We start from the raw sequence: 27,815 nt of genomic DNA, 5'->3' as shown, positions 1-27,815 counted from the left end.
ATGGAAGCCCCAGTGTTTTCTCCCCAGACCCCCCAGTCTTAGACTCATCCCCTTCAAGTGCACACACTTCACTTGGGGGTCTTGCCTTTAGAGAATGTCACCGTGTGACACTGAGTTATCAAAAAGCAGCCGGGAAGGAGGAGCTCGATCTTTCAGACTAGACAATCTGTTTTCCTCCTGTGTTCATTTCTGCCTAGGAAGTGTTTTGACCCGAAGTGATGCTTCACAAAGAATAATGCCTGTAAATGTAACCAACTTGAGATGATTTAGTTAAAAGATCAACTTCCTAAGTAGGTTCTTCCAATACTACTAGAGGTTACTTTTGTCACATGTACTGTTACAAAATGCAAAAAAAAAAAAATACTCGAAAAGGAGAACCACCACACTTCAATGTTCATTTTTTGCCACTGGATTATTTTTTTAAACCGCAAGTCATTCCCACGGCTTCCTCTGAATCCGTGACTGAAGGACAAAAGCCGACACCTCACAGCAGGGATACAACCAAACCTCTGACCACGTGTTTTCTATTTTTTTCCTGCACTTTCTCTGCAAACCGACGGCCGGCTAGGGTGCAAACTACAAGGCTGTTTCCAGGGTGCAAAGAGCAAAGAGCTGAGCCGACACCACTGGAGCTTTTCCCAGGAGACACTCGTCTCTGGAAGATGCTTTTGCTAATTATGAGGCTGAAAGTGCTGTCACGAAGCCACGGTTCTGTGGGCTGGGGTACGAGGACAGTGATGTCAATCGAACCACCGCGAATGTCTTTAAGGCGGTCACAGGAATCGTCCCCGCAGTGCCAGCGTCATCCCCGTTGCGAATTAACGTCTCCAGGTGTGGCAGGAACCAGGGAAGAACGATCATCCCGTCCTCGGTGTGCGGGTCCCCTTCTCACGGGGACGGGGACGCCCCTAGAGCAGCCTCTCCACGGCAGGGGCCGGCGCCAGGCTGCCCATCTCCACGCGGGGCCCGTCCCTCTCCTGCCGGCGGGGGCTGTAGGTCCCCTGCGTGGCTCTCCTGCTGGAGGCGGCCGAGGCGGCCACGGCCAGGAGCAGCAGCAGCAGCGAGACCAGGGTCGCCGAGCCCACGGCTGTGAAGACGCCCGAGAGCAGGCCGGCCGCCAGCTGCGGGTGGAAACGAGGGTGACGTGAATCCCGAGAAGGACAAACGCTCGAGACAACGGACTGCCCTGGAGTGAAACCCACCGGGGGGCCGGCACCACCCAGCGCTGCAGAAAGACCAAGGTACTGAGGACAAGTCCAAGCCCCTCTTCCCAGGTCATGGAAAACGCTCATGGATCTCGCAGCCAAGATCTGCATGCAGAAAACGTGGCACGACACGAGTATCTCCTGTGGTCACTCAGCGTGTCCACCCGAGAGCCTGAGATCACACGTGTGGCATCGGGGGCAAGAGACGAACCCGCACATTCATTCGCGAGATCGTTCTAGCTCTACGGCACTCTAGTATTCAGTCTCTGTCCTCCCTGGCCAAAAAATTCTGATTTGGGACTGAAGAAATGATTGTTTTATAGCCTTTTGAGTGAAAGGAAGCAAATTAAATTAGTTGTGTCGCGTGGGAAAGATCCTGAGACACAGGAGGGACCGAAGGCGGTTTCTGTAGTAATAACTGTGATTTGGATTCGATGTGACAGTTGAGTGAGCTCAACCCTGACCCCGGGCACCGGGCAGCTGCAGGTGGAGCCCGGCGGGAGGGGCCGGTTCCGGCTCTCAGCGTTGTTACCTGTGCACAGGGGTCTGCTCAGTGCTGATACAAGTGTCTGCAAAGCACTTCAGCAGACTCGAACCCTATCAATCAGCGCAGCAACCGGCAACATGAAACTAGGACCAAGTTGCACGGAAATATTAATATTAGTTAAAAAATTCAAATAGCGACTGCTTCCTGTTTTTTTCAAAGAAATGTTTCTGTCAGAGTGAAAGCAGGAGCCAACGATTTCACCTGCTCATTTAGCTTCCTCTGTGACCCGTCCCCATGTCACCAAACCAATCTGCTCTTGCAGATGAAATCTTTGCTCCTTTTAACATCCCAGGGAGTTTTAATATCTGTGTTACCCTTAGTCGTTTTGGTCCCTGTGCCTTGGTTTAAGTCATTGTACAACTAACATGAGACTGTAACGTCTTTACAGCGTTGTCTTGGACCTGCTCACTATGAGCCTCGCTCAGTGTGGTTCCTCAGTTTGCTTATTCATTCAGCGATACTGACTGGCCATTCACGGTGGGCACGTACTGAGCTAAGAAATAATAAGACAAAGATAACTCAAAGGCTCTGGGGACAGGAGACAAGGAGACATACAGACACACGCACATCTACAAGCATCACAGCACACTGTGAAGACGTGTAATGACTGTGTGTGTCATACGTGTATCGTACCGGGTGTAGGTGGAGTGGGATTGAAATGAGGCATGTGATTGTTCTTTAAAGGACTAGTGGACATTCAGGTATTCGAAGGAGGAAATTCCATTTGGATGAAACAATTTGAAATCTTAAAAAAAGGCAAGAGGATATAAAGCCTTTAGAATTGGGGGAAACTGTAAGAAACCTAGTGTGACCAAAGATATTGTCCGTGAATGTGCATATGTGAATCGGGAAAGGATTAAAAGAGTTTGTGAGAAATAAAACCATAAAGGAGATGACTCTTGTCAAGAAACTCGGATGCCGCACTCCAATTCAGACTCTGTCCCGTGGTCAGTGGGAGCCACTGAAGATGTTAGAGCAGGAGCATCACATGACAAGACCCAGTAACAGCGCAGAGGATGGGAGACAGTGAAGATGCGGGAGAAACTCGAGGTAGAAAAAGGGGAGTTTGTGTTATCGGTCATGATAGGAGATGACCTGGGTCTAAACGTAGCCAAGGAGCGAGAATGGAAGGAAGAGAACAGCCGAGAGAGATTCCCGGGCCAGAGCCGGCATCACTGATGCCAGACTGTGTGGGGTTGGGAGGAGCAGAGGACAGGCAGAGATGATGCCGTATTGGATGACCAGGGGAACTGGGGACGTCGGAGGGGAACAGTTTGTGTAGGAAGAGCGTAAGTTCAGTTTGGGGAAAGCTAGTTTCAGGTGCCCAGAAAACACTCAGGAACTTGGTACTTACTCAGGTAGTTAGAAATAATCACTACCCACCCCTCTCCACTTTCACATTACTACGGAAAATTCTGGGTCGTGACAACTGTTCATCCTCTGGTTACTGCAGACTTAGGAGTGACGCATGTAGAGTGTCATAGACCTCACTCAACAGTTCACCTCAGCTAGAGGACAAGCTCCCATCCGTACTGTGTGGTCCTGCTTTTGTGAGTAATTATGTCTTTTATCAATAAAAACAACTCTAGGCTGGGAAAAATGAACAGAGCCATAGACTTGGCCTTGAAAGGTCAAAAGTCTGGGACACACAAGGGCAGATGGAATCCGGCCAACAAAATCCCTTAGTGTCATCTAGGGACGTTTAGATCACACGCACTCTCGTTCTTAGATGTTGATTTAATCTTAATCTGTCCTGTAAATTGTGTCATCTTCGAAAGTGAATCAATGGCTGTTCTCCCGGAAGGGTTTGCTGGGGAGCGTCCACACCCACCGAGAGAAATCGCCTGCTTTTCTGAACTTTTCTGGGCCCTTCTCTTCCCCTTCGGCCTGAGACTGATCACGCGGGGGAAGCTGAGCCTCCCCTGCTGCACCTCAACCCGGCAGGAAGAGGGACTCTGGGGGCAGATCCTGCGTCCTCCTGAGTCCCACAGTTCTGGTTGGACCAGGGGACGGTTTCACATATCTTGTGAATTGGCGGAACCAAGACCCTCAATCTGCAGCTGCTTCACTGTCCTCAGAAGTGTGGGGAGGCCGGGCACGGTGGCTCACGCCTGCCATCCCAGCACTCTGGGAGGCCGAGGCGGGAGGATCGCTCAAGGTCAGGAGTTCGAGACCAGCCTGAGCAAGAGCGAGACCCCGTCTCTACTAAGAATAGAAAGAAATTATCTGGCCAACTAAAAATATACATAGAAAAAATTAGCCGGGCACGGTGGCGCATGCCTGTAGTCCCAGCTACTCGGGAGGCTGAGGCAGGAGGATCGCTTGAGCCCAGGAGTCGGAGGTTGCTGTGAGCTAGGCTGACGCCACGGCACTCACTCCAGCCCGGGTGACAGGGTGAGACTCTGTCTCAAAAAAAAAAAAAAAAGAAGTGTGGGGAGAAAGAAGACAGAGCAAATTCAAGGTCGGGACCCAGCCCCGTCCCTGCCACTCCCGGCTGGGTCGCGAAGAGGTTAAGGGCTCGGTTCGAGGCAGGGGCTTGGGACACTAGCAAGTCACTTCCCCTCTCAGAGACTCATCCTCCTCACCTACAAAGCCGAGTATTAGTATCTGCTTTACATTAAGACGCGACTAAATGAAACACAAGGAACGCAAAATACACAAAGCACAGCTTCTCGTAAGTTCTCCACACATAAAGATGTTAGTGGCCATTAACATGCCATTTATCATCATCCCTAACTCTATTTACTTACAAAGGATGAGCCAGGATTCCCTCAGGACCCTGCAGTGCGACCGAGGGAGCCAACCCACAAACCTCAATTGCAGGTCCCAGCCTCACGTCAAGTTTTTGATGAAACCGTCCCCCCGACTGTGTCAAACGGTCACTAAGCTCCAGAGGGAACCGCACGAGCCGGGTCTGAAATCGCCTCTTGAGGACACTTTGCTTTTGAATTCCCACGGCTGGAAGGATTTTTTTGCTCTGCTATTCTTCAATTATGCTTAAAATACACAGCATTGGGCTGGATCTTTTGATAATTGACACTATTGTGACACATGAGCTGACGGTGGATCCCTCCAGGTGCAATGAGATTTCAGGGCAGACCTGGTGGTTCTGTTTCCAACACTGAGCGTTCGAATAACCTTTTCCTGAAAGGATACCCCCCAAATTCATTGCAAATACCATGTGAAGGTTTTTTGCTAAAGAAACGATGATGTAATCTGTAGTCACTTATGTTCACATCTTTTTTAAATGTATATTTTATATGTGATTAATTTAAACTGTGATTACTTTGAACCCTGTATCTGCAGAATAAATAGGTGTCTCAGGTTTTCCCCCAAAAAAGTTTCATTCTGAAGGATCGATTGGGTCTGGCTGTAAAGGACCCAAGCGAGGTCAAGCCATGGTATTCTGAGGTGACACTGTCAAAACTTATTTTGAACCTTCTCACCTGACTAGTGCGTGCCAGAATATGCTAGAACCATACCTTAGTGCCTTTTATTTTTTAAATCCAGAAAAGAAATTGCATACTGCTTCTTCTGACAGGGGACTGGAAACGGCATGTACCTGCTGAACAGACAAGCAAGTTTGAGTCCAGTTTTGCCCCCTAAATATGCTAAATTTTACTCTACAGATGTTTTCCCATCTGCAAAATGGGGCCAGTAACTCTGGCGTCTCAGAACCAATCTGAGGACTGTGGCCGTCAGCGTACAAAGGGACCCTCCCCGCGCACAAGCTCAGAATGAGAACTGGGTTCCTGCTTTGCTCTTGTTAGAAACCCTCCCCTGGTTATTGTCTTGGTCCTGCTTGGAGTTCAGGACTCCTGCCACCCACAGCCCGCTCTTGCAAAATGTCATCTTTCAGCTGCACTTGGGAGGGACGAGGCTTCCCGGCACCCTCTCCCTGGAGCCGAGGGCACCGGCAGACGGGGCCGCGGTCTGGGCCCATCGGAATCGCCTGTCCCCTCATTAACTGATCGCTGAACCACTCATCCGATTCTGAAAACACAAAATGAGTTAGCTTGTCTGGAAAGAAAAAAGAAATGAGACAACTCTGTCTTTAGCCTCAGGATCTGCCCGTCATAATATTTAAGGCCGACGACAGCAGGTGGAAGATGTGAAAACACACAACACATCAGAAGCAGCCCTGGAAAAACGTGAAGCGTTGCAGGATTTCTTGGAAAACTGTACCTTGCATTTCCAAGTGAACAGAACTGAAACATTAGAGCTTCGGCTTACAGTAAGAAAATTCAAGAACTGATGCTGTTACCATCACCCTTTGGGTCCTTCTTTGTCTCGTGGCTAAATTTTATAAAATCAGCGGGAGAATGTTTGTGGTTAAAGCAGTGGCTGTATTTAGGGTGGAAAAGTGGCTCCTGGAGAGCACTGTGTTGGGGTGAATCAGCTCACGCCCTTCTTGGAATCCAGCTGTGTGTGTCGGTCGTGTAGAAATGTGTGCAGACAGTTGAAAACGGGAAGTCACGACGTTTGAATGTGACAGTTGGTTACAGGTTATGTTCCGGCCTCACCATTCGAGCTTCGGGAACTAGCTGTGCGTGTGTGTTCCGTGTTACACGCGTCATCGCGGAAGACCATCATGTACGATTATGAGAATTAGTGATTGATGGAAAAACTCACTTCAAATACGTTGTTTTTAAAGTGCTAGTTAGAACATTTTCCGTCTGCTTATCTAAAGCAAAATAAAGACATCTCTTTCATGCTCGTCCTCCGATTGTTTTTAAATGAGAGGAAGAGTCTGTGTTTGGGACTTCAGAGAGTTCCTGCGAATCTCTGTGGTGACAAGCAGGTCCCCCATGTGGTGGACGGCCACAGCCTCCCCCACGGACTGTGTCCTTGAACTACGTCCTGTCAGTGAATTGCTAGAAACAGCCGTTTCCATAGTAATATTGAATATGTGCCAAAACTCTGTTTTTAAAATTAATATTGCTCCAGCAGCCAATTCTCACCCATAAACACACTGTCCACTTCGTAGTTATGGGGGGATAAGGCAGTAAAGAGCCCGAAGAGAGGACGTGGGAGGTGGCAGAGGAGGGTACACGTCAGCCAGACGACCCCTTTACGGAACGAGAAGAAATGATGTGATCGGAGACCACCACCCCCTTCCCTCCGGGCGACAGGGCACAGGGGCGGGAGGGCCCTGCATGTGCCGGATGTCACCCTCCCCTGCGCTGCCGCGTCCCTGCATCTCGCTGCTCTGCTCCCCCCAGAGACGGACACACACACCCCCAGCATCGAGAGGACAAAGCCACGGTGAGCTCCAGCCCCCCAGGGCGGAGAGGCAGCATCGGGCAGGGCTGCGGTCCCTCCTGGGAAAGGGGGAACCCGACAGGAGTCATTCCCGTCGCTCCCGCTGCACAGCTGCAGTTTCTCCCGGCTGTGCTGGGGGAGGGTCCTCCTGGCAGCCGGGGAGCACAGGGCAGGCAGAGCCGGGACAGGCGGGGAGCCCCAGCCCAGAGGCTTCGTCCTGGGACCTTCCGTGCGATTTCCACGCCAGGCCCTGCTGGAGAGGCCGGAGTAGCTACTGCGGACATTTCCTGTGGACGCACAGGACACACACGAGAGAAACGAACTGGTCTCACATCGGGATGTGTATTTGGAATTCTGGCTTCAGTTTGAACGATCGGACTCTCATGCATCAGCCCGAGCATGGCCTGTTCCGTCTCGTAAGAAAGAATTCAACTTCAGTTAGGGAAAGAGCTCAGTTGCACTGACATTTGAGATGCGCTGTGACCTTGGTCATAAAGGGACACATTTATTCCCGCATTCAGTTAGTAATCACTGAGCACGTGCTCCGTGTGAGCACCTTGCTAGCTAGAACACGCTGGTGGCCCGAGTCCCTGCCCCTGCCTGTTTGGGCTCCGGGTCCCGAGGAGCCAGGGTCGGGCAACTGCCCTGAGAGTTCACGGCCTCCTTCCTACTTAGGACACTGGATTTGGGGCAGAAGTACAGATACAGCTGGAAGTTTGGAGACAGTGACTTTATACTTTTCTCTCTGTAAGCAGGTGGTTTATGTGACATTGTTTTCCTTGGAACACAGGCCTTCGGAATAACAATTCTCTCTCTTTGTCTCATATAAGAAGCAAGTCCCAGCAGCCCAAACTCAGATTTCATTATTGCAAATTTACTGTTTACAGATAACAGTTACCCATGTCTGACCCTGTGTCAGGGGTTTGCAGATGTTTCACACACAGAAACCAATTTACTTCTAATGACCCAGCAAGGTAGGTGCTATTATTTCCCGTCACCTTCCTGGGGGGACGTCCGCGCCCACCTTTGTAATTGCAATCCGCTTTAATTCTCCCAAGCGCAGAGCACCGCGGGGCGTCTACCTGGTTCACGTGTCCCCCCATAGTGTGGCTCCAGACATGCATGTGGCAGCTCGGGGACCACGGGACGGGGAGCCGAGGGGGCCTGAGGACAGCCGAGTGGGATCCCTTTTTTTGAAATCAATCACAAACAATCTGTTTGTTTCCACCTTGTCCTGCCCCTTGTATCCAGGATGGAAACGTCATCAGGTGACACAACCAGGGGCTAATGAGGATTAAAAAATAAAGATAAAAAATCAGCAGCAGCAGCCGCTGTCACTTTCCACACATGCCTTGTTCTTTTTGTCTCTGTTAGGGCAACGGCCGGACGTTCTCTCTGCCTGTCTCTGTCTCAGAGAAGCTGGTGGATACTCGTGCCTCGCTGTCTCCTCTTCCTGCCTGTATTTCATGTCAGGATACAGCGGCCGCCAGCTCACGACTCTGCATCCCGCAGCACCGCGGGCGGCCGACACGGCTCTCAGTCCAGATTCCTCCAGGTCCTCGTCACTCAGCGCCCGTTCATGGCCGATCCCCCCCGGCCGCCCACATTCGGCTCTTCTGCACCCGCCGGCCACAGCCCTGGTCCCGGTCAGAGCCGTCCCCCGGGCCCCTAAACCGTCCTCCAGACACTGCTCCCCCAGAATGTGCATCCTCCGTCCCGCCCGACACAAAAGACCCTACTTATCTGACTTGGAAGCCCACGGAAAACAGCATCAAACCCAACCCTATCAAACACAAATTGCCAATATTTACGTCAATGCCCGTCATTAGTGAGTCCCCATTTCCTCGAGAGGCTCCTGCCAGGGGCACCCCGTGTCCCAGCCAGGCAGCTCTCGTGTCCCACAGGGATCCTCGGTCCCACCAAGCCACCATTCTCCATCCTGAAACGCGCCCTTGGTTCGATCCTATCTCCCCTCTTTCCAGAACACTCTCCAGGCGTTCCCTGCACCCTGCAAAGCCCCCCAGGGAAGCCGTGTGACTCTCCCCTCCCGAGTCCCCTGTGTGACACCCGGCACCGGTGGCTTTGGGAAGGGCCGTCACCAGGCCCGAGTGGTGGGATTGTGCCGAGAATGTGTCGCCACAGCTCACGGCGAATTAAGCAAATTCTACCCCCACCCCACGACTGCCAGGAAGGAGTATACGTTTCCTCTGGAACTTTCCAGTAATACGAAATGCAGTGCTGTGCACAAAGTGGCTGATCAATTCTCACTGACTCACACACTTGGAACGCTCATTGCTCCGATTAACGCATTATTAAATTCTTTATAGTCGGAAGAGTTCGGTACAGCCCGGAAAGCTTACCGGTGGTGCAATTCATTCACTCAATACATTTCCCTGAACGCCTTCGACCATCCAGACCGCGTATTAGGTCCTGGAGACACACCATTAAACGTCATAGTCATTGTCCTTTTTAAAAAACAAATTTGCTGTTTAGCAGTGTTGTGCTGGAGGTGGGCAGGAAGGACAGGCCGGGAGGAGGGAAGGTGCCTCGGGGCGGCCCCCACGTGTCCCAGCGGAAGCTGCCGGGTGCACGAGGGAAGGAAGCGTGTTCTAGGCAGAACACCGTGAGGGGGACGAGGGACGGGCCGGGCGTGCTGGGACATGTCCCTCTTGCCAGGGAAGCTTTACAGAGGGCACGTCCTTAGGGACAGTCACACACAGAGAAGTGGAATGGGAGGGGCAGCCACTGGCCAGAAGGTGTTCCCCCCCTGGGAATGAAAACCTGTGGCCACCACCGTTTGGACGTCCCCTCCCTCGGGAAGCAGAAGGCCAGACCTGCACGAGCAGCGTCACTGTCACGTGTCCTCACTGACGGGTCCTCCCTCGCCCGTGTGACCCACACCAGTTACTCGAAACGCAGTGGCTTCATTTAGTTCCCTTTCTACGTATGTGCCAAGAGTCCTCCACCGGCCTGTACTTTGTCACGCAGAAAAGATTCGAGTTTCTTCATATCCCATCTCTGCTGTACTACATAGATTTTGGAAGGCGATGGACAAATATGCCAATTGATTTTATAATTTCAAAAGCAAGAGGATCTTCAGTGGCAAACGAATTAAAAGGGCAGGGGACTGTTTGAGGTTCAAACAAGATACTAAAAAGGCAGGACAACTGACAACTAAATGCAACTGATGCTATCCTGGATCAAAATAATAATAATAATAATCTATAAAGGACATTATTAGGGCAAGTGGAGGAATCTGAATGAGGATACGGCACACGGGATGGTACATTTCTTGAATGCAAAGCCAGCGTGGTGGTTGTACAAGAAGGCCTCTTTGTTAGGAGACACCTGCTGAAACATTTAATGGTACATTGTTACGATGTCTGCAACCTCCTGTCTAACAATTCAGCAAAAGACAAAACCAAAAAACCCCCACATATACAGGTAGTGATAAACAACGGTAGCAAAATGTTGTTAAAAGGTGGTGAATCTGGGCGAAGGACATACACGTGCTCATTGTATCTTTTTTCTGATTCTCTTTAGGCTTGCATTTTTTACAAAAAAAAGGTTGGAAAAATAACATCTTAAAAAATAATTTTTATATTGGAACTCGTTCCTCCAACTCCCGAATGTGCAGATCCTGCTCCTCCCAGGACCCTTCCCTGGCTGGTCCAGACTTGGCCGACTCCTCTCTGCTCCACAGTTCTACTGCTCGATAAATCCCACTGACGGTCTCATCTCCCCTCAGACACCAAGACGCGGATCACGTCACACGCTGGTTCCCTCACCTGCCCGGCCCTGAACCCGCCAGCGCCCAGCAGAGTCAGACACACGGTGGTGACGGCCTTAATGACCTGCCGGCGTCACCGTGCTTCGCCTGGAAGCCACGTGATTTTCTCGCTGGGGTTTCCTTCTTCCCAACTTTCCTCAGCTGTCTGGAAGCTGCTATTAATTCCTTCCCACATTATGCAGAAAAAAGGTGCCGAATCTCTGACATCCTGGTGGCTTATCACATATCCCTTTGGCAAAGGTAATCTAGTCTGGGTCGTCATGTTTATTGCCCCCAAATCAAAACCAGTTGCCAAAGTAATGAAGGTCTGTTGCTTTGTGTTGACTTAATCCACGTCAGGGCAGCTTTGGGAGCACATAAGGATAATTTGACCAGCAAAAGGAAGGCCATAAAAATGATCAAAAAGCCAACAGATATGCTCAGAACACCAAGCTTATTTCACTGAGGATTTATGGCCAACTTATCAAGAAAATTATTTGGTCCAAGTCTACATTCAGATAAGTCCCTCAGTAATTCAGCAAAGATTCCAGCCTCCGGGGGAAAAAAAAATAGCCTCCAATAATGAGATGCCCTAGTAACCCCTAACTTGCAGCACATGCAGTTTAATTTTCAACAGTTGTGAGACTGCAGTAAATCCAGCTTTCAGATCACTGGTTCCACTCACACCTCAGACCTGCATTCAGTCACCAGAGCGAACTGCACCGTCCTTCCGACGTACCTGGGCAAGTATGTACCAACCAGATCGGCTCAAATGTCACCACACCCCAGATGGCGGAAGTGCCAGCCCCTGCTGCGTCCCAGCAGAAGTGGCTGCCAGATCACCAGGCCCTGCCACACTGTGGTGGCTTCGCCCCCGGCCCAACTCTGGGGGCTGCATTTTTATGGACCAGACTCCAATCGGCTCCCCCCCATAGGTGCCAGAGTATGGCGTCCACTCACCCACGTGAAATATGTAACTTCAACTTTGACAGCCTGTCATGGAAGTCCTTGTTTATATAATCTATTGTGCCACTTACTCTATTCTTATTTTAAAAAGCAAACATAGAAATAAAAACCCTTCCTTTCAGGGTTTCATTGATGAATGTCTACACCCTGCACCTTCTCTTAAATACTCTCAGAAGGAGCCATTTCTATTGTCACTGTCAGTTTACATCCAATTATCAGACTTGCCGTTCAAACTCTGCCTGGTGGAAGATAAAAGACACACATAATGGTTTGATGGGAAGCCTGGCGCTGCCCACCCTTGTCTCTTCAACACAGCCTGAGACTTGGTCTAAACATGAAGCTGAGAGGCTGTCAGATGCCACGTGAATTTTACTAAAATTTGTGAGCTCGTAGAAACTTAAAACACCAAGCTGTCTGACACCCAGCAAACTTACATATTGGGAGGCTTTGTTGAAATAATATTTAGTCTTAAAACCAAAGAGTTCTTTCCGAAGTTGGGCTTTCAGAAGCCATTTGCTAAAAGTCTATAGGTTTTAAAGTTAGCAGGATTAAAAAAATAACAAAAACTTTATGTTTGACTTTACTAAACAGTGCACCTAAGTGCCCAAAAGCACAGCTGGGAAAAGGACACGTTTACATTAGGATCGAAGAATCTAGAGCCTTCCTTCTTGGAAGCGACAAAAACAAAGTCTAACAGCATTTTCCTGTTAGTTTACAAATAGTGCTGAACTAAAATTGCTCTATGTATATAGATTTAGTACAGAATTTAATAACCATTATAAAATGAGATCAGACAATATAGCTGCAATGGTTATTTTATACTTTTGACTCTCTAATTCTGTGTGATGTACAGTACACACAGTAATTATGATATTCACAACATCAATATCTTCCTTTGAAATGACAGATTAGGAGATCCTTGCCCGAGAAAGTAGGGGAACAGAAGTGCCACAACCTCTGCTCCTTTCCTAGGCTCAAAACACAAATCACATTGACTCCTCTTCTTTTTTGCCACTGGTTTTTAGTGGCCATTTTAATAAAATGAAAGATCAGATTCTGTTTCCTGCCCAGCTCAGAGACCTATCTGAGAACAAATGAGATAGCCCAGGTAAAGTGCTTGATTATGTTATATTTCTATACTTTGCTATCAATATAAGGGTTTTAATATAAAATTCAAAAGGGTTTTTTCCTGAATAATCCTTGTCTCATATTCTGTGTCATATTGACATGTGGATTATTTACATTCTCTTTTCTGAATGTGGAAGTAATTGCTAAAAGCATATTCCCCGTGCTAACTTACATAATCTGAACCGTAGGGATATTGTATTTTCTTAACTCCCGAGGAGACCCAGAACTGAGATTCAGACTCTAAACGAAGCCTCTCCAATTCTGCCGTGCTGCACAACCAACTCCCTCTGCTTTTTCCCACACCTCAGAACACTCCCTCTGCCCCTTCTTTGCAAAAAACATTTCCCTGGGGTCTGTAACTTCTCTACTGCAACATGTCTAGATTGCTTGTCCTCAGGGATACGGCTGTGGTAGGAGCCTCGGGAAGAAAACCACGATCAGTCACCAGGCTTGAAACATCCTCCCCGGTCCTGTTTACGAGGACGGACGCCAGCTCTGCAAATGTGCTCAGAGCCCGTGTTCTTTTCAGGGTCACTCTGCAGATTAGACACACGGCCGCCGTGCCTGCCGTGTTGTGTGGAGACGCATTTGCATTCCGCCAGCGGCACCGGGTGTGAAAAACAGCCATCTGCTGCGGTTCAGCAACACGACCTGGAGCTGCAACTTCCACAAGAGACAAGGAGTCGCAACACGGCCCAGCTCAGCCCAAATACTCCTGTTTGTGAGGCTACCTGGGTAGAAATCGCCTTGCTATAAAAGGCATTTCTATTAACTGGTTCTTAGAAGCTGGTCTTCTACCAAGTGACTTTATTGTTCCCCTTTTGTAAACTTTGTTTGCAACTAATGATTTAGGGCTCTTTTGCTAGTTTCAGGAACCCAGAATAAATATATTATTTCTACTGCAAAGATGATAACTAGATCTTTGGTTACTTGTGCATTCCCGCCAGGCAATTAATCCTTCTGATACCTAGTTCATTCTCTGCAGCCGGATTACCTATAAAATACACTGGAACTCAACCGCGGAACATGGACAGGGAGAAGCAATCACAAGATGAGGATTTAATACGTTCCTGGCATTTACCTCCCATCTCATTGATTTGCACAACAATCTAGTGCTATAGAGAGTATTGCAATTATTAAAAAATGATTTAAGCCATTTGTCCAAAGTCACACAGCAAAGCAGCAGGCTCGGAATCCAAACCGTCAGAGCGTGTTCGATCGTGCACGGCTGAAACCTTAGACAGAGCAGGTTTATTAACACATGTAACCTATAATCTCCCTGTAATTTCAACCGTGTTACCCTTAGTTGGCATATTCACACGCCGAAGGAAGAGTAATAATATGTTACTTGGTTTCAAGTCTTTTGCTATGGACAGAGCTTCTATAACCAGTCACCCCTGATGTTTAATTTTTTAGGCCTTTACACAGGAGAATAAGCTTCACCAGAGGAGGCTGAGGGGTGGAAGGGGTTTGTCTGAGTCCCAGGAAGGGGCCCGGCACACAGCAGGTGTCTGGGAAGGGAACGTCTCTGCGGACAGTCTGCACAGCCCTTGAACATTTCAGCCGGAGAACAAAAAAAAGGACCATAACGCACAACTTTCAGTCCTGTGCTTTGAGCACCCCAGCATGTCTATCAGAAATAAAACAACTAAACAGTGCAGAAAATCTCCAGGGTTGTGGCTTGTATAAAACACCCATGTGCCGCCCTCCGGTTTTAACGCACGTTACCAGGGGATGATTAAGAAGGTAGCTGCTTCCGCGCTTCACGGTGTCAGAAAACAAGGTATCGAGCCAACAGCTCCCCTTCTAGGTGCAGCACTCGGATTGCAGCCATGTGCGGCTTCCAACCGTAAATACTCAGAAAGGAAAGAGCTGCATGGGCCACAGGCTGCCTGAGCTCAGCATGTACCACTAACAGGACGCTCTGGCGTTATCTGCTGAGATGGAGATAATTTTACTGCTTGTTAACAAGTTTCCATGCAGTTTTTACTCCATCAGCAGGTTCTTGGATCAATGCCTAGATTAGGTTTGACTAACGTCAGCACAATCTGACTTTGACGAAAGTTTGAAATTTGTACATAATTAAAAATTACACTTCCAGTTTCTAATTCTCCAGTAAAGGCAGCTAATGCTTTCGGATGTCCTAGCGTTCGTACCTGTTCCCCAAGACACATCCGTCCTTTGCCTCCGACTGACCCAAGCAGCCCGCAGTGCATTCAGGACGACAGGAGCCGTTCACCCACCGCCACGAGGGTTTAAGGCTTCCCTAGTACGTGGGAACTATGGGGTTGTTTTTCATACTCCTTTTGAGACATTAAGTTTCAAAACCATTACACAGAGCTCATATTTTCTTGTAGATGTAACATAAAAAAAAGAGACGGCCTGAGAACAATTTATGTGAAAACATACATGCGTATTTCTTTATATATAAAGTTAAATGTTATCTATAGTGCTTGACTTCAGTAAATGCCAGGTGATGAGGATGGTGATACAGTAACCCTTAAAATAAAAATGTTGTTTCTTTGCAAAGGCACATTACTGCCTGTGAAAAGTCTGATGCAAAAGGGTATCTGACATCACCATGAACAAAATCAAGGGAGACAGCATGACATGTCTATAAAACGTGGAAAGTCAAACTACTTTTACTTATAAAAACATACTTCTAAATTTATGATGCAAAAACTCTAATTGGCACGTTCTCTGCCACGGACTCCTACAATTCAGGGCATGTGACACTTTTCATGCAGGATTTCGAGACTCGAACGTTTCTATATTTGAAAAGCCATGTTCAAACAACTTACCGTTGTCTTCTCCTCGTTCCACCAGCTTCAGAGTTCGCGACGCTCCGCGGGCACCCAGGTGTCCCGAACTGAACTGATAAACCAGAGGCCTCGTCAAACATACGCAGCCCTCCTGGATGTAAATGATGGGCAGGGCGTGATGCATCCAGGTGCAACTTGTTAGGGTTGCCAGGTAGAGGGGAAGGCGCTACGCTTTTAACCAAGAGAACGTGCCAGAAGCTCGTGATTACAATGCATTCTGGGATCGCTGGAATAAATCAGTCAACAAATCTTTAAAAGGAAATTGGACGAAGGATGGTGGCCTTGTTGTTTATACCCCTCCCTCGCTGTGGGAGCTAACACAGGGTGCAGCCTCTTCTCTTACAGAACATTCAATCTGATGAGGTAACTACCCAAACGCCTTCCCTGTGCACACGTGCACACCTTCACGGTTCTCGTGTTCCATCTCGAGCTCTCCCCGTCCCGGAGTGTCCCTTTACAAAGTGCAAATTTGTCCCTCAAAGGGTCCGCAGCCTGTCCTCCCAGCCGTGGTGGGGACCGTGAGAAATACCCCATTTCTGTTTCCAGGCAGAAGACAAATCACACACAGAAGCTGCACCTCTGGCTCACCCCCCTCGGTCATTACTCAGTGTCAGTACTCAGGGTTCTGCAAATAAATCTTTAAGCTGAGATGCTTGTCTTGCTTTCTATAATTTGAGAGCCTTTGTACTTGTAATTAAGTGGCAACACAGTTCTACCAGCCAGACACACACAACTTTTAACCTCAAGGAGCTGCAAATTAGGATAATTTACATACTGCCAGCTGTGATTACCTCTTGCATTCAGAGGACTTAACGGTAGAAATAAATAGATACCGGATCCCATAGGGCCACAGAGCCAATCTTACAGTCTCTTTCCCGTTTACAGGGTTCATCCACCCCCTGCAATTGTTCTCCAGACAATTCCAGAGTTACCTGGACACAGCTGATCCCCTGAAAAACTTGTGTTTTTGTTAACTTCACGTAACAGCAGCTATTTTAAAATGCTCATTTTACAACTAAGAAATGTTACCATTTCTAGAATTTTCTGGTAGGACAGTCTGCTTTAATACAATCTCCAAAGTGTTATATTTTACAAATTAGGAGATAGAAACCCAGGATTAGATACTGGGAAATGGAACGAGGGTTTGCTGTTACATGAACTATGTGACCCTGAGGAAATCACTTAACCTCTCTGGACCTTAGTTTCTGCATCTATTGCAGGGAAACAAGAGCACTCCCGACGGCGGGGACTAAACGAGGTGTTGCATGTTGAGCACTTGTCATCAGCGTTGCCTGGAGTCAGAGAAGGCTCAACTCCTGGCCAAAACAAGCACCTGGGCAGCCTGGTCATCTCGTGCGCTGGGCTGTCACCTGCCTCGGGCAGGTAAGGGTCTGCTGTCATAATCTCTGGCTTCCTTAGCTCTGAAGATAAATTGCACTAATCACAGAAATGCTCACACCACCCACGGCTCAGTACAAGGCACGGTTTTCTTTTAATTAATTTATTTTTTTGAGATACTGTCTCGCTCTGTTGCCCAGGCTAGAGTGAGTGCCGTGGCATCAGCCTAGCTCACAGCAACCTCAAACTCCAGGGCTCAAGCGATCCTCCTGCCCGACCCACCTCCCCACCACGCCCGGCTGATTTTTTCTATTTTTAGTAGAGGAGGGTCTGTCTCATTCCTGCTCAGGCTGGTCTCGAACTCCGGAGCTCCTGCCAGGATCACGGGTGAGCCACCACGTCCGGACAGTGTAGGGCACATTGTGTATTGCTCTGCACGACTGGGACATTTTCTGAAGGGAGTAAGTGTAAGTTTCTTAATTTTATGTACTCTAAGACGATGAATAACATCCATCTGCTGCCCCAGAGACCTTTTTTCTTTTTTTTTTAGTGGTGCTGATCCAGGGACTTTGCTCGATTTTTAGTGAAGGAAAACTTAATCTGACTATATCCAAACCTCCCCAGACCAGAACATGTCTCGGGTCCTTTGAGAGAAATAGGAACGCATCGCAGCCCTGAAAATCCTCAATTAAAACCCTCAATTAAGAACTTTAGAAAGATTCAAATGAAGTTTTTTTTAAAAAGGGCTTAAAGCAAGACTTAGTAACATAACTATGCCTGGAGAAAACTTTTAATTAGCAGAAATCAAAAACTGGGCTACAGACTATGTGCATTTAACAAGCTGGTTAAAAAACCAAACTCCGAACAAAAAGTCTGCTCAAGCAAAACTCCCTGTCTGTATAGCATGATAAAAAATTCCGGAATGTTTGCACTGGTTTGTATTGATTTGAGTTCCAAAGTGAAAGCACAGGTATAAGAATATCATTGGGGACTTTTTATTGATATTAACACTAGCATGAAAGAAACACGCTACCATTTTGGTGTGAGGTCCTGCAATGGACTGAATATCTGCGTCCCCCCCACCAAATCCATCCCTTGAAACCTACTCACCTCCAACGTGATGGGGTCAGGAGACGGGGTCTGTGGCGGTTGATGGCCCTCATGACCATAAGAGATTAGTGACCTTATAAAAGAGGCCCCAGGGGTGCTTACATCAAGCTGGCACTGACCGACCAACGCTAAGGTGCTCACGTGGCAGTGATACTCTCTGGGTGCTGGTCAGTGTGGGGGTGTGGGTGGGGGGTAAACCCACAACTAATGGAGGCAGAGTGCACTGTGTGGGGGAAGGGCAGGCTTGTAGCCCTGGCTTGGGTGAGGCAAACGCATTGCATGTAACCGAAATGTTTGTACCCCCATAATATCCTGAAAAAAAAATGGGCCGGGTGCGGTGGCTCACGCCTGTAATCCTGGCACTCTGGGAGGCCGAGGCGGGTGGATTGTTTGAGCTCAGGAGTTCAAGATCAGCCTGAGCAAGAGCGAGACCCCGTCTCTACTAAAAATAGCAAGAAATTAGCTGGACAACTAAAAATATATATAGAAAAAATTAGCCGGGCATGGTGGCGCATGCCTGTAGTCCCAGCTACTTGGGAGGCTGAGGCAGGACGATCGCGTGAGCCCAGGAGTTTGAGGTTGCTGTGAGCAAGGCTGACGCCATGGCACTCACTCTGGCCCGGGCAACAGAGCAAGACTCTGTCTCAAAACAAAAAACAACAACAGCCCGAACATACTTATCTTACTGTGAAGAGAAATTACACTCCTCCCTGCAAGGCATAGAGATTTCGAGCAATCCTGTCCATTCTGATAGAATGTAAAGTTCTTCTAAAAGCAAAGAGGACATCAAATGGACCCGAGCCTGGACGGCTGTCGTGAGCGTGTGCTTGGGTGTCCCCGTGATTATCCCTGGTGACTATCTGTGTCTTTATGGATCTAAACTTCCTCTGAGATTGGTTCAGGAAGTAACTAATTTATATCAAATTCCGATTCAACATAAATGACATGGTTTCTGTGCACTTGGTTCCCCTAATGGAGAGCGTGCAGTACTTATCCCGAAGACACGACCATCAACAGGGTGGCTCCTACTGACCAAGCCTGGCCTGCCGCATCCTGTAAGACTGGTAGGGAAAATGGAACAATTTTCTGCAGTTAGTACGTACTATAATTTTCATCTTAATTTCAGTAACTATGGGGCAAGCTGAATAAACACACACACAAATTATTCTCGAAGTTAGATATGTGCTATAATCTTGAGAAATTTCATATGTACAAAGTACACTAGTTGTGCTTCATCAGCTAATTATAGACGCTTAAAGATCGTGGGGTTCATGCATCTCTCCCAATCAGCGCGTATTCGCCATAATGTTCCTGACATACGGGCACCTAGATTCTCTCTGAATGCTTCCAGGGATGGGAGTCGGTTTGGTGTGATCAGTCATCACATTACTGAATCCTTCTAATGTGAACTCGCTTCCCCGTATGTTCACTTGAAATCTTCTTCCTATAAATTCCACCCCTTTGTCTCATTTCTACTGTGTGTATTAATATAGAAAAAAAATCCACTTTTCCACTCTCATGATAACCATTCAAATACGTGAAGGCAGTTTCATGTTTTCCCTAAGTCTTCTCTGTCTAGACAAAATATTCCTTTATCCTTAACTGTTTCTAAAATGCCTTTCTCTGGGCCCCGGCAGCCATCAGGGTTTTCCTCAGAACGTGGTGCCCACAAGTAGGGACCTGGTTGGTGCGAAGTCAACAGAAAAACCCACATCCCCGTTCTGGGCCCACGTAGGTACGTTGATATAATCTAAGATTACCTACTCAAAATGACAGTTTCCACTTGTGATGGTAACAAAATAGCTTCTATTAAACCACCTCTTAGGCAGATAACAGCTATAAAATCTAGATAGAATAGCAAAAACAATAATCTAAGGACACTGGTGAGTAACCAAAAGTACGCAGTGAACTTCAGGAGAATTGAGCTTAGAACACTGAAGGGCCCTGGGTCATTGTCATTTTTTTTTTTTTTTCTGAGTTGCAATTCCTAATCAACACCACGGTGTTTAACTAAAACTAGGAGAGAAATCTGCAATCTTGCGGGCTTGAAGGACCAGAGAAGAGTAGGGGTTCCCTGTCGCAGCTAGAAAGTAAAGGAGAAATTCTGGAAAGCAGAGAGAGACAGAGCAGGTGCCTCAAACTCTGAAAATGATTTCTGTCTAAGTCTCCGGCTAACCCCCGACAGACACACCTGGGGCAGACTCAGCTACAGGCAGAATAACCGGGAGATCCCAGCTGTGGTGAACCACGGAGGCACCACTGTGGACTTGAGAGTTTGACTTGGCTAGTTGCCTCCTAAAACAAACTAACAAAACTATTATGGGGAAAATAATAGTCTCTACAACATATAATATACGATGCCCAGGATGTAATCCAAAATTACTAGACTAAAAAAAAAAAAAAAACAGAAAAATGAGACACATATGCCAGAGGCAATTTGATTAATGGAGACCAATCGCAAGATGACCCAGCTGTTGGAATTAGCAAGGATTTCAAAGCAGCTGTCACCACCATGCCGACGTACCCAAAGGGAAATAAAAACGCAGACTGACATCATCACTACTCTTTGGACATTGCTGCACATACCACTAGCAATAAATTCTTACTTGTATTATCAAATATGCTGCATTTGCTCACGTAGCTACAAGTATATCATGATAAATTTCATTCTAGGTAAACATTTAGCCTTATTAACATAAGAATATTAAATACCATAATTTCTTCTCAAGATCCCCATGTTACTGTAATTCTTTTACAAATATTTGTAAAGCTCTGTCAGCTGTTAGATGGCCCCTGCCTTTGAGAAGTTTATTACTGAATGTTGTTTTTGTTTATATGCACAGATCATTCGATTACCGAATAATAAGCACGAGAAAAGAACTACAAAGTAACAAGAAAGTGAAACAATGAAACCTGAAGCTTTTTCTGGGGCAGAGAAAGGGTGAATTCATAGTGGATCTGAGGCGTCAGGAAGGACGGGAGTTCGCCGGGCAGGGAAGAGGGGACCGAAGCCGGCTGGGCGGAGCAGCGTGTCGGGGAAGAGTCGTGACAAGCCATGCACAGCTCCACGCGGCTTGAGAGTGGAGTTTGTGAGGGGACAGGGGGAGATGCGGCTGGACAGACAGTTTACATCATATTTACGAAGGGCTTGTACCAAAATCGGATGTGGAGACCAAATTCACACTATCCAGACGTAAGAACCCCCAAACTGAGAAGACAGAAGCAGGCACCAGACTAACGCACCCCCCGGCTGCCCAGCAAAAGACTAAAGCTGGAACCGTGGCCAGGGATGGTTTTGCAACTCGGCGCCCAAGGACTCCCACAGGGAGAGGAGAATCCTCTTCAAGTTGTGACCACCCGTAAAAATGACAAATCACAAGGAGACAAACTCTGTGGGTAAAATTTAGCAGGAACAAACCCAGGAGGCTGAGCCCTCCAAGAGCTTGAACAATAGAACGGTCTGAAAGAGACTATGAGACTAGTTCACAGTTATGTGAAAGTCGAATAAAGAACAGCCATTAGAGTGAGAAAATAGGACACAGGCAAAAGAAAAGTTTGGTTTGTAAGATGATAAAATGTCCAGACATTTAAAAAGTAGTAGGATTTACACTCCATCAGTGGATTGTACACAATCAGTGCCTGGTTAATCCGTATTAACATGAGGAATATGTGCGAAGGCAGCACAGAGCGAAAACGAGAATGTGAGAGAAGGTGAGACCAACAGACTTTCCAGGTGGACCCCACGGTCCCCACCTGCTGGCGTTTATATCCGTGTGATCCTCACCCTGAGTGTGGCCGGGACCTGTGACTTGCTTCTAACCAATGGAATATGGTAAAGCTCAGAGTATATATGCGATTGTGTTAACCGCACACAATTACGTGATTGTGTAATGTAAGACTGTAACATCCGTCTTTTTCTGGCTGGAGGCAGGGAGCAGCCGTGCGGGGGACCCCGTGCCAGGATCCGTGGCTTCGTCTAGGACACGGGGGCCGTGGCCAACAGCCTCCGTGGACTTGCAAGTGGACCCTCCTTAGCCGGGCTGGCGAGACCACGACCCTGGCTGACAGTTCGCTGCCTCCAGGAGCCTACGCGGAGAACCCAGTTAATCCACGCCTGGACTCCTGGTCCACAGAAACTGTGAGATAATTATTGTGTATCGTGCGAAGGTGCAAAGTTAGAGGTAAGATTGTGACAGAGCAATAGATAAACAAATCAATTACATGTACGTCGAATGGAATACAAAGTTCAATACATCTATAACATGAAACCCTAATTTATACACCCAGCGCAGATATGTCTCTTGAATTCCAGACTGGAATATTCACACTGATTAATTAACAACTATTTAGATATCCCACAGAACCTTGCACTCATTCAGTCAACAAAGATTTAAAAAATAATATTCACCAAAGTTGGCTCACCGCTCCCTCAGACCTACGCCTTCTCCCAAGCAATCATGAGGCCTTCCTGCTGCAAACTCTGTCACTCCACCCTCTCCCCTGCCACCCTTCAGCTACACACGTGGTGCCAACTCGCCTGCGCTCTTGTCCGTGTCACCGAACAGGCTTCTGACTGTGTCTTCCCGGGTCCAGTCTTGCCCTTCTTCTAAGCCACTCTCTGTGTAGAAACCTAAGGGACCTTCCTGGAGCGCAAGTGTGACCATGACACTGTCTTGTTTGAAACCCTTCAGAGACTCGCTACTGCTGTTAGGAGGAAAAGCCAAAGTCTCTGCCACAGTGCACTGGCACGAGTTCTGCTCCACAGCCTGTGTCACCATGTCCCCGCACCGTGCCGTCTCCAGCCACCACGCACAGCCCTGCAGCCCCGTCTGCCTGAAACGCTACGGCTCCACCCCCCCTTCCCAGGCCTAATGGCTTTGGGACATTTCCTTGACCTCACACATCCACCTGCAAGGCTGGGCAAGGTGCCCTCCTGCGTCCTGCGTTCCCGCCGTAGCTTGGCGCTGACCCAGGAGCTGCCCTGCCGTCTGCTCACCTGCGTCAACAGACTTTCAACTTGTCGTGAGCAAGCGTCTTGTCTAATGCATACTTGTATGCCCAGGACGTCGTATGGCACAAAGTAGTTATGCGCTAAACATTTATCGAAGAAATCCACAGGAGCAGAGCTGTGGCATGGTCCATCAGCAACATTGGCAGTTGAAAGGCACAGATTTCTTTTCCTCACTGGTTTCCCACCTAAGTCACTAAACTCAGATTTCATGTGGCACCACTTCCAGAAACAACTTCGTTTTAATTTTGCAAAATTAAAGCTTAATACCTTTGATTTTAAAACCTAGAAATAGTAGAACGATCTTTAAACAAAATCTGGTGAAGAGTTTGCAAGGTGAGTAATTTTAATTGACCCTGTATTGAAAACACATAATTGGAAACATTACGTATTCTTAAATGGCTGATCACAGCCCCTGGCACAGGTAAGTCCTTGACAGCACGAGGTGAACTGAGTTGTCTCTCTGTGCCGCCAAGTTCTCCAGCCCTGCCCGTCCTCCTCCTCCCCCATCCTGCAGAAAGATGGTGCTGAAACCCACCCCCACGTACGTGCACACAGTGGGGGAGGCGGCAATGTTAAATCCCCCTGTTTAGCGGGAATGTTAAGTCTGAAAGATGAGCAAAATGCAATTAATTTTTATCCAGGTAAATACGGGCTACGTTTTAGGAGTTTGGTCCAGAGGAATCTGCGTGAATTTCTGTCACTTGGGTTACAGAAACCTGAGAGCTGGGTTGGCCCATGGCTGCACTCGGCAGGGGCAACCAGCACTAAGGACAATCGATCCCAGAAAGCCAACTAGAGCGTTCCTCGTCAGAGAAGGATAGTACGTGGGACCTTGACCTTGACGCCACAGGTGTTTACTTGCAGTGACACAACTGGGGAACGAGATTACAGTTCAGGATGATCAGCAGCCGTGCTGCGGCGTTCATTGTGTGTGTGTGTGGGGGGGGTGTTCACTGTGTGGTGTGTGTTCACTGTGTGGTGTGTGTGTGTTCATTGTGTGGTGTGTGTGTTCACTATGTGGTGTGTGTGTGTGTGTGTGTTCACTGTGTGGGGTGTGTGTGTGTTCATTGTGTGGGGTGTGTGTGTGTTCATTGTGTGGTGTGTGTTCACTGTGTGGTGTGTGTTCACTGTGTGTGTGTGTTCATTGTGTGGGGTGTGTTCACTGTGTGGTGTGTGTTCACTGTGTGTGTGTGTTCACTGTGTGGGGTGTGTGTGTGTTCATTGTGTGGTGTGTGTTCACTGTGTGGTGTGTTCACTGTGTGGTGAGGTGTGTGTGTGTGGTGAGGTGTGTGTGTTCACTGTGTGGTGTGTGTGTGTGTGTGTGTGTGTGCACGTCTGGCTGGTGGACATTCTACCGTGCAAGACACAGTCAAGGCAAACGAAGACAGACACCATCAGAGGATGAGAAATAGAAGATATAGAAACAAAGGTTTTATTTTTCTGTGCAAACATGTAAAAGCCATAGTCACACACAAGGAAGTTGAAAGTACAGAAGAATAAAGAGAAAGGGGACAGTTTTTAAGTCAGATACCTCATGACAGCAAGCCATCTGGAAAACTGAGAAGCAACTGACAATTACAGTGACAACAGAGAAAGACTGTGACTATTTCTTACATGTATTTGGTAGGGGACATATTACATTTGGAATGACCTCAACGTAAGTCTAGATATGTCTAGAAGGGAGTAAAGCTGAAAACTATACATATGGTCTCTGGCTACAATCTAGTTTGTGCTTATTGAAAATACTTGTGAATGCAAATATTGCTGGGAAGGTTTTCTCGAAGATTCTTGGCCACAAAATCTAACTCTGGGACAGATCATCCGAAGCAGCAGTCTTGGACGTGAGGGAGACGGATGAGTCTAAAGGAAACTTCCAATGAGTCGCTCCCAGTTTGAAGCGACTCCCCGTCCTCCAAAGGACGTGAATTTGCTACATAAGATCTTCTATTACTGTTGCAAAATAAAATGAGATACATTTCCTTTGCCTTTATAGTGTACTATTTTAGCCTTGTTTATTTGAATGGTATATTTAATTTTACCTTGGTCATTTCCACAGGAAAAAAACTTTCTTAAAACAATTGGTGTTCAATGAGCATTGGATATCATCCAATGAATAAATTATCCTTACATTTTCAAACCAGGGCAGCTCCTAAAGACACAGACAGACACGTTGACAAAATGACACTAGCAGGCCACTGTTATTTCAGTTGCTTTCTGAATTAATTCATAGGATCAAACTATTTTCATTTTAAATGAATATAAATAATGCCTTCTTTGGAAGGATATATCCATGCAAAGACATTTAGTGTAAATGATAACATGTCAGTAGAAACAATAAAAATGTTAGCAGTTTTTTTCTTATTATTTTATAATCTCTATAATCTTTATAATTAAGAACATATTAACTTTTGTATCTTGTTAATTTACTTTATGTAACCATCATTTTAAAATACATTTATTTTAAAAAATAATGCCAAATATATTTTGATTATAATAGGTACTATGTTTTTATGGTTTTTTCAGAAAGATACTTGAAGAGTATAAATTTACTTGCAAATTTCCGATAAACATGCCTCTAGGAAAACTCAGGTTTTGTAATATATACCTTTTTGGTGTATGTATAAACTACAGTCCTTATTTTTGTTAAATATTCATTGAAAAGCAACTGAAATCAGTCCAATAGAGAACTCAACAAGCTCATAAATTCATAAGCAATCAGCAAAAAATTTTTCTCTTGGTGAGAAAAAGGGAAAATAACCCAGCAAAAGACAGAGAAAAAAGGTTATTTTGTTGGAGAACAAGGTGGTTTTATGGAATCAGAAATTATATTGGTGAGGTGTAATTTGCGTATTGATACCAGATGATTCCCTTTCTCCATCTTTAGGGATGTGACGTAACTCCCTGCCCTTTCTTCATATATTTATCACGTATCAGAGAACTGGCGACAGTTCGCTGAAATAGCTTTGTACGAAAACATAGATGAACACACTCAGTACGTCTAATCAGTACCTTTCAGATTTTCATGTCATGAGTAACAGATGGGCATGAAAGGACGTAAAATGAAAATAGAATCATCGTGGTTGAGGGCAACTCACGACATGCAAGTACTTACGCACAGAACAGAGTGGGAAGAAAACGATTTCTTAACTGCAGATGGTCACTGAAACACAGAAGTGTTAAGGGTGACAATATATCTGCATCAAACACACTCAAAAATGAGGTATTTCTGACTGTGCGAAGAAAATATTTTTTCATATTTCAAACTAGTGGGCACAATACCTTCTGTGCACACCAAGTGCTTGTGATACGCCTATCACAGGCCCTGAATGTATTTTCATTTGCAAGTTGGTCCCCTCCCCTTTTCCCCAGGGATCTACAGTGAGCCAAGGCCCTGCGTCTGGGAACGCTGGGCCCGTGTCAGGGGTCTTCCTGTCCGCCCCACTCGACCACGGGCCGGTCGTCCAGGCGCAGCACCAGGTAGGACAGCAGCTGGAAGAGGTTCTGCCAGAGCAGCAGGGACACGTAGAGGGACAGGCCGCTCACGTCCAGCTCGCAGCGCGGGCCGGCGAAGGCCGCGGGGCACAGGCACTGGAACCCGCCGGGCAGGTCGCGGCACCGGCCCCCGTGGAGGCAGGGGTCCGAGGCGCACTCGTCCACGTCCTCTTCACACCTTGAACACAAACAGAGGCGGCAGGAACCCGGGCCCCTGCTGAGTAAACGGGCTGCAAAACGGGGAAAGAGACAATCTGCCTTCTCCACCTGGCTCAGCCTCCCAGCCCCGCACAGTCTGCACGGACTGGGCTCTGGGGGAGATGATCCCCAAACTGCCTTTAACAAAGCTTGGTTTCAACGGAAATAATTTGTGCACATACAGACACACAGAGAATTGATTAGAACGGGAAAGCATGCAAATATTTAGAAAACCAGAGAAAACTGGGCCGTGCGTGAGCCAGTCTCTCCCTCAAGCGCACTAATGACTAAAATAAAATTTTAAGGCTCACCCTGCTACCGGGTGACTAAATGGACCCCTTCGTGGCCAAAAGGAATATACTAAAACTAAATTGCCTGCCAGGAGGAAGGAGGTCAGACGTATCTTATCATGCCCCTCCCTCCCTTGGGGACACCCTTTGTCACTCATTAACAGGCCTAAGGGTTTGCAAGACACAGCTGCAGGTCCTCAATTTACACAACAAATAGATGTCCAAGGCTCATCTCTGATAAACAGCAACTATGTTAAAACATTCCAAGCCTTTAGACAAAGCTTCCTGTCTTTAGCCAATTACAAGCCAAAGAATCTCTAAACCCACCTATAACCTGCAAGCCCCCTGCTTCGAGACGGCCCACCTTTTCAGGCCAAACCAATGTACGCGCCCCACGTATTGATCTGTGACTTTACCTATAACCCCTGTCTACCTGAAACGTATAAAACCCACCTGTGACCCAGCCACAGTGAGTCCACTTGCTCAAGGCCTCTTGGGCGTGGCTCCGGGTCATGGTCCTCAAATTTGGCTCAGAGTAAATCTGTTTAAAATTATTTTACAGAGTTTGGCTTTTTCCCCACTGACAACAGTGATGCTCAGTTTGTGGGGCTCACTGGAGTGAGGCTGCATTTTGCCAGCCCCGAGTCCATGCGGCAAACCTGCCTCAGGCTGTCGGG

The 27,815-nt window shown here is 47.4% G+C and overlaps 1 protein-coding gene across 1 annotated transcript in view; it reads right to left on the bottom strand.

Annotated features, from left to right (window-relative positions):
• Window positions 1-908: 908 nt before the first annotated feature.
• CRB1 (crumbs cell polarity complex component 1) overlaps window positions 909-27,815 on the bottom strand; it is a 121,257-nt gene continuing 94,350 nt past the window's right edge. The window contains exons 12-13 of the mRNA XM_045536513.1: window positions 26,702-26,828; window positions 909-1,121 (exon numbers count right to left, since the gene is read on the bottom strand). Of these exons, the coding sequence (XP_045392469.1) occupies window positions 909-1,121; window positions 26,702-26,828 (340 nt within the window). The remainder of the gene's footprint in view (window positions 1,122-26,701; window positions 26,829-27,815) is intronic.

The sequence above is a fragment of the Lemur catta genome, chromosome 23 (assembly GCF_020740605.2).
Source record: "Lemur catta isolate mLemCat1 chromosome 23, mLemCat1.pri, whole genome shotgun sequence".
NCBI lineage: Eukaryota > Metazoa > Chordata > Mammalia > Primates > Lemuridae > Lemur > Lemur catta.
This window is presented reverse-complemented; position numbering and strand designations above follow the sequence as displayed.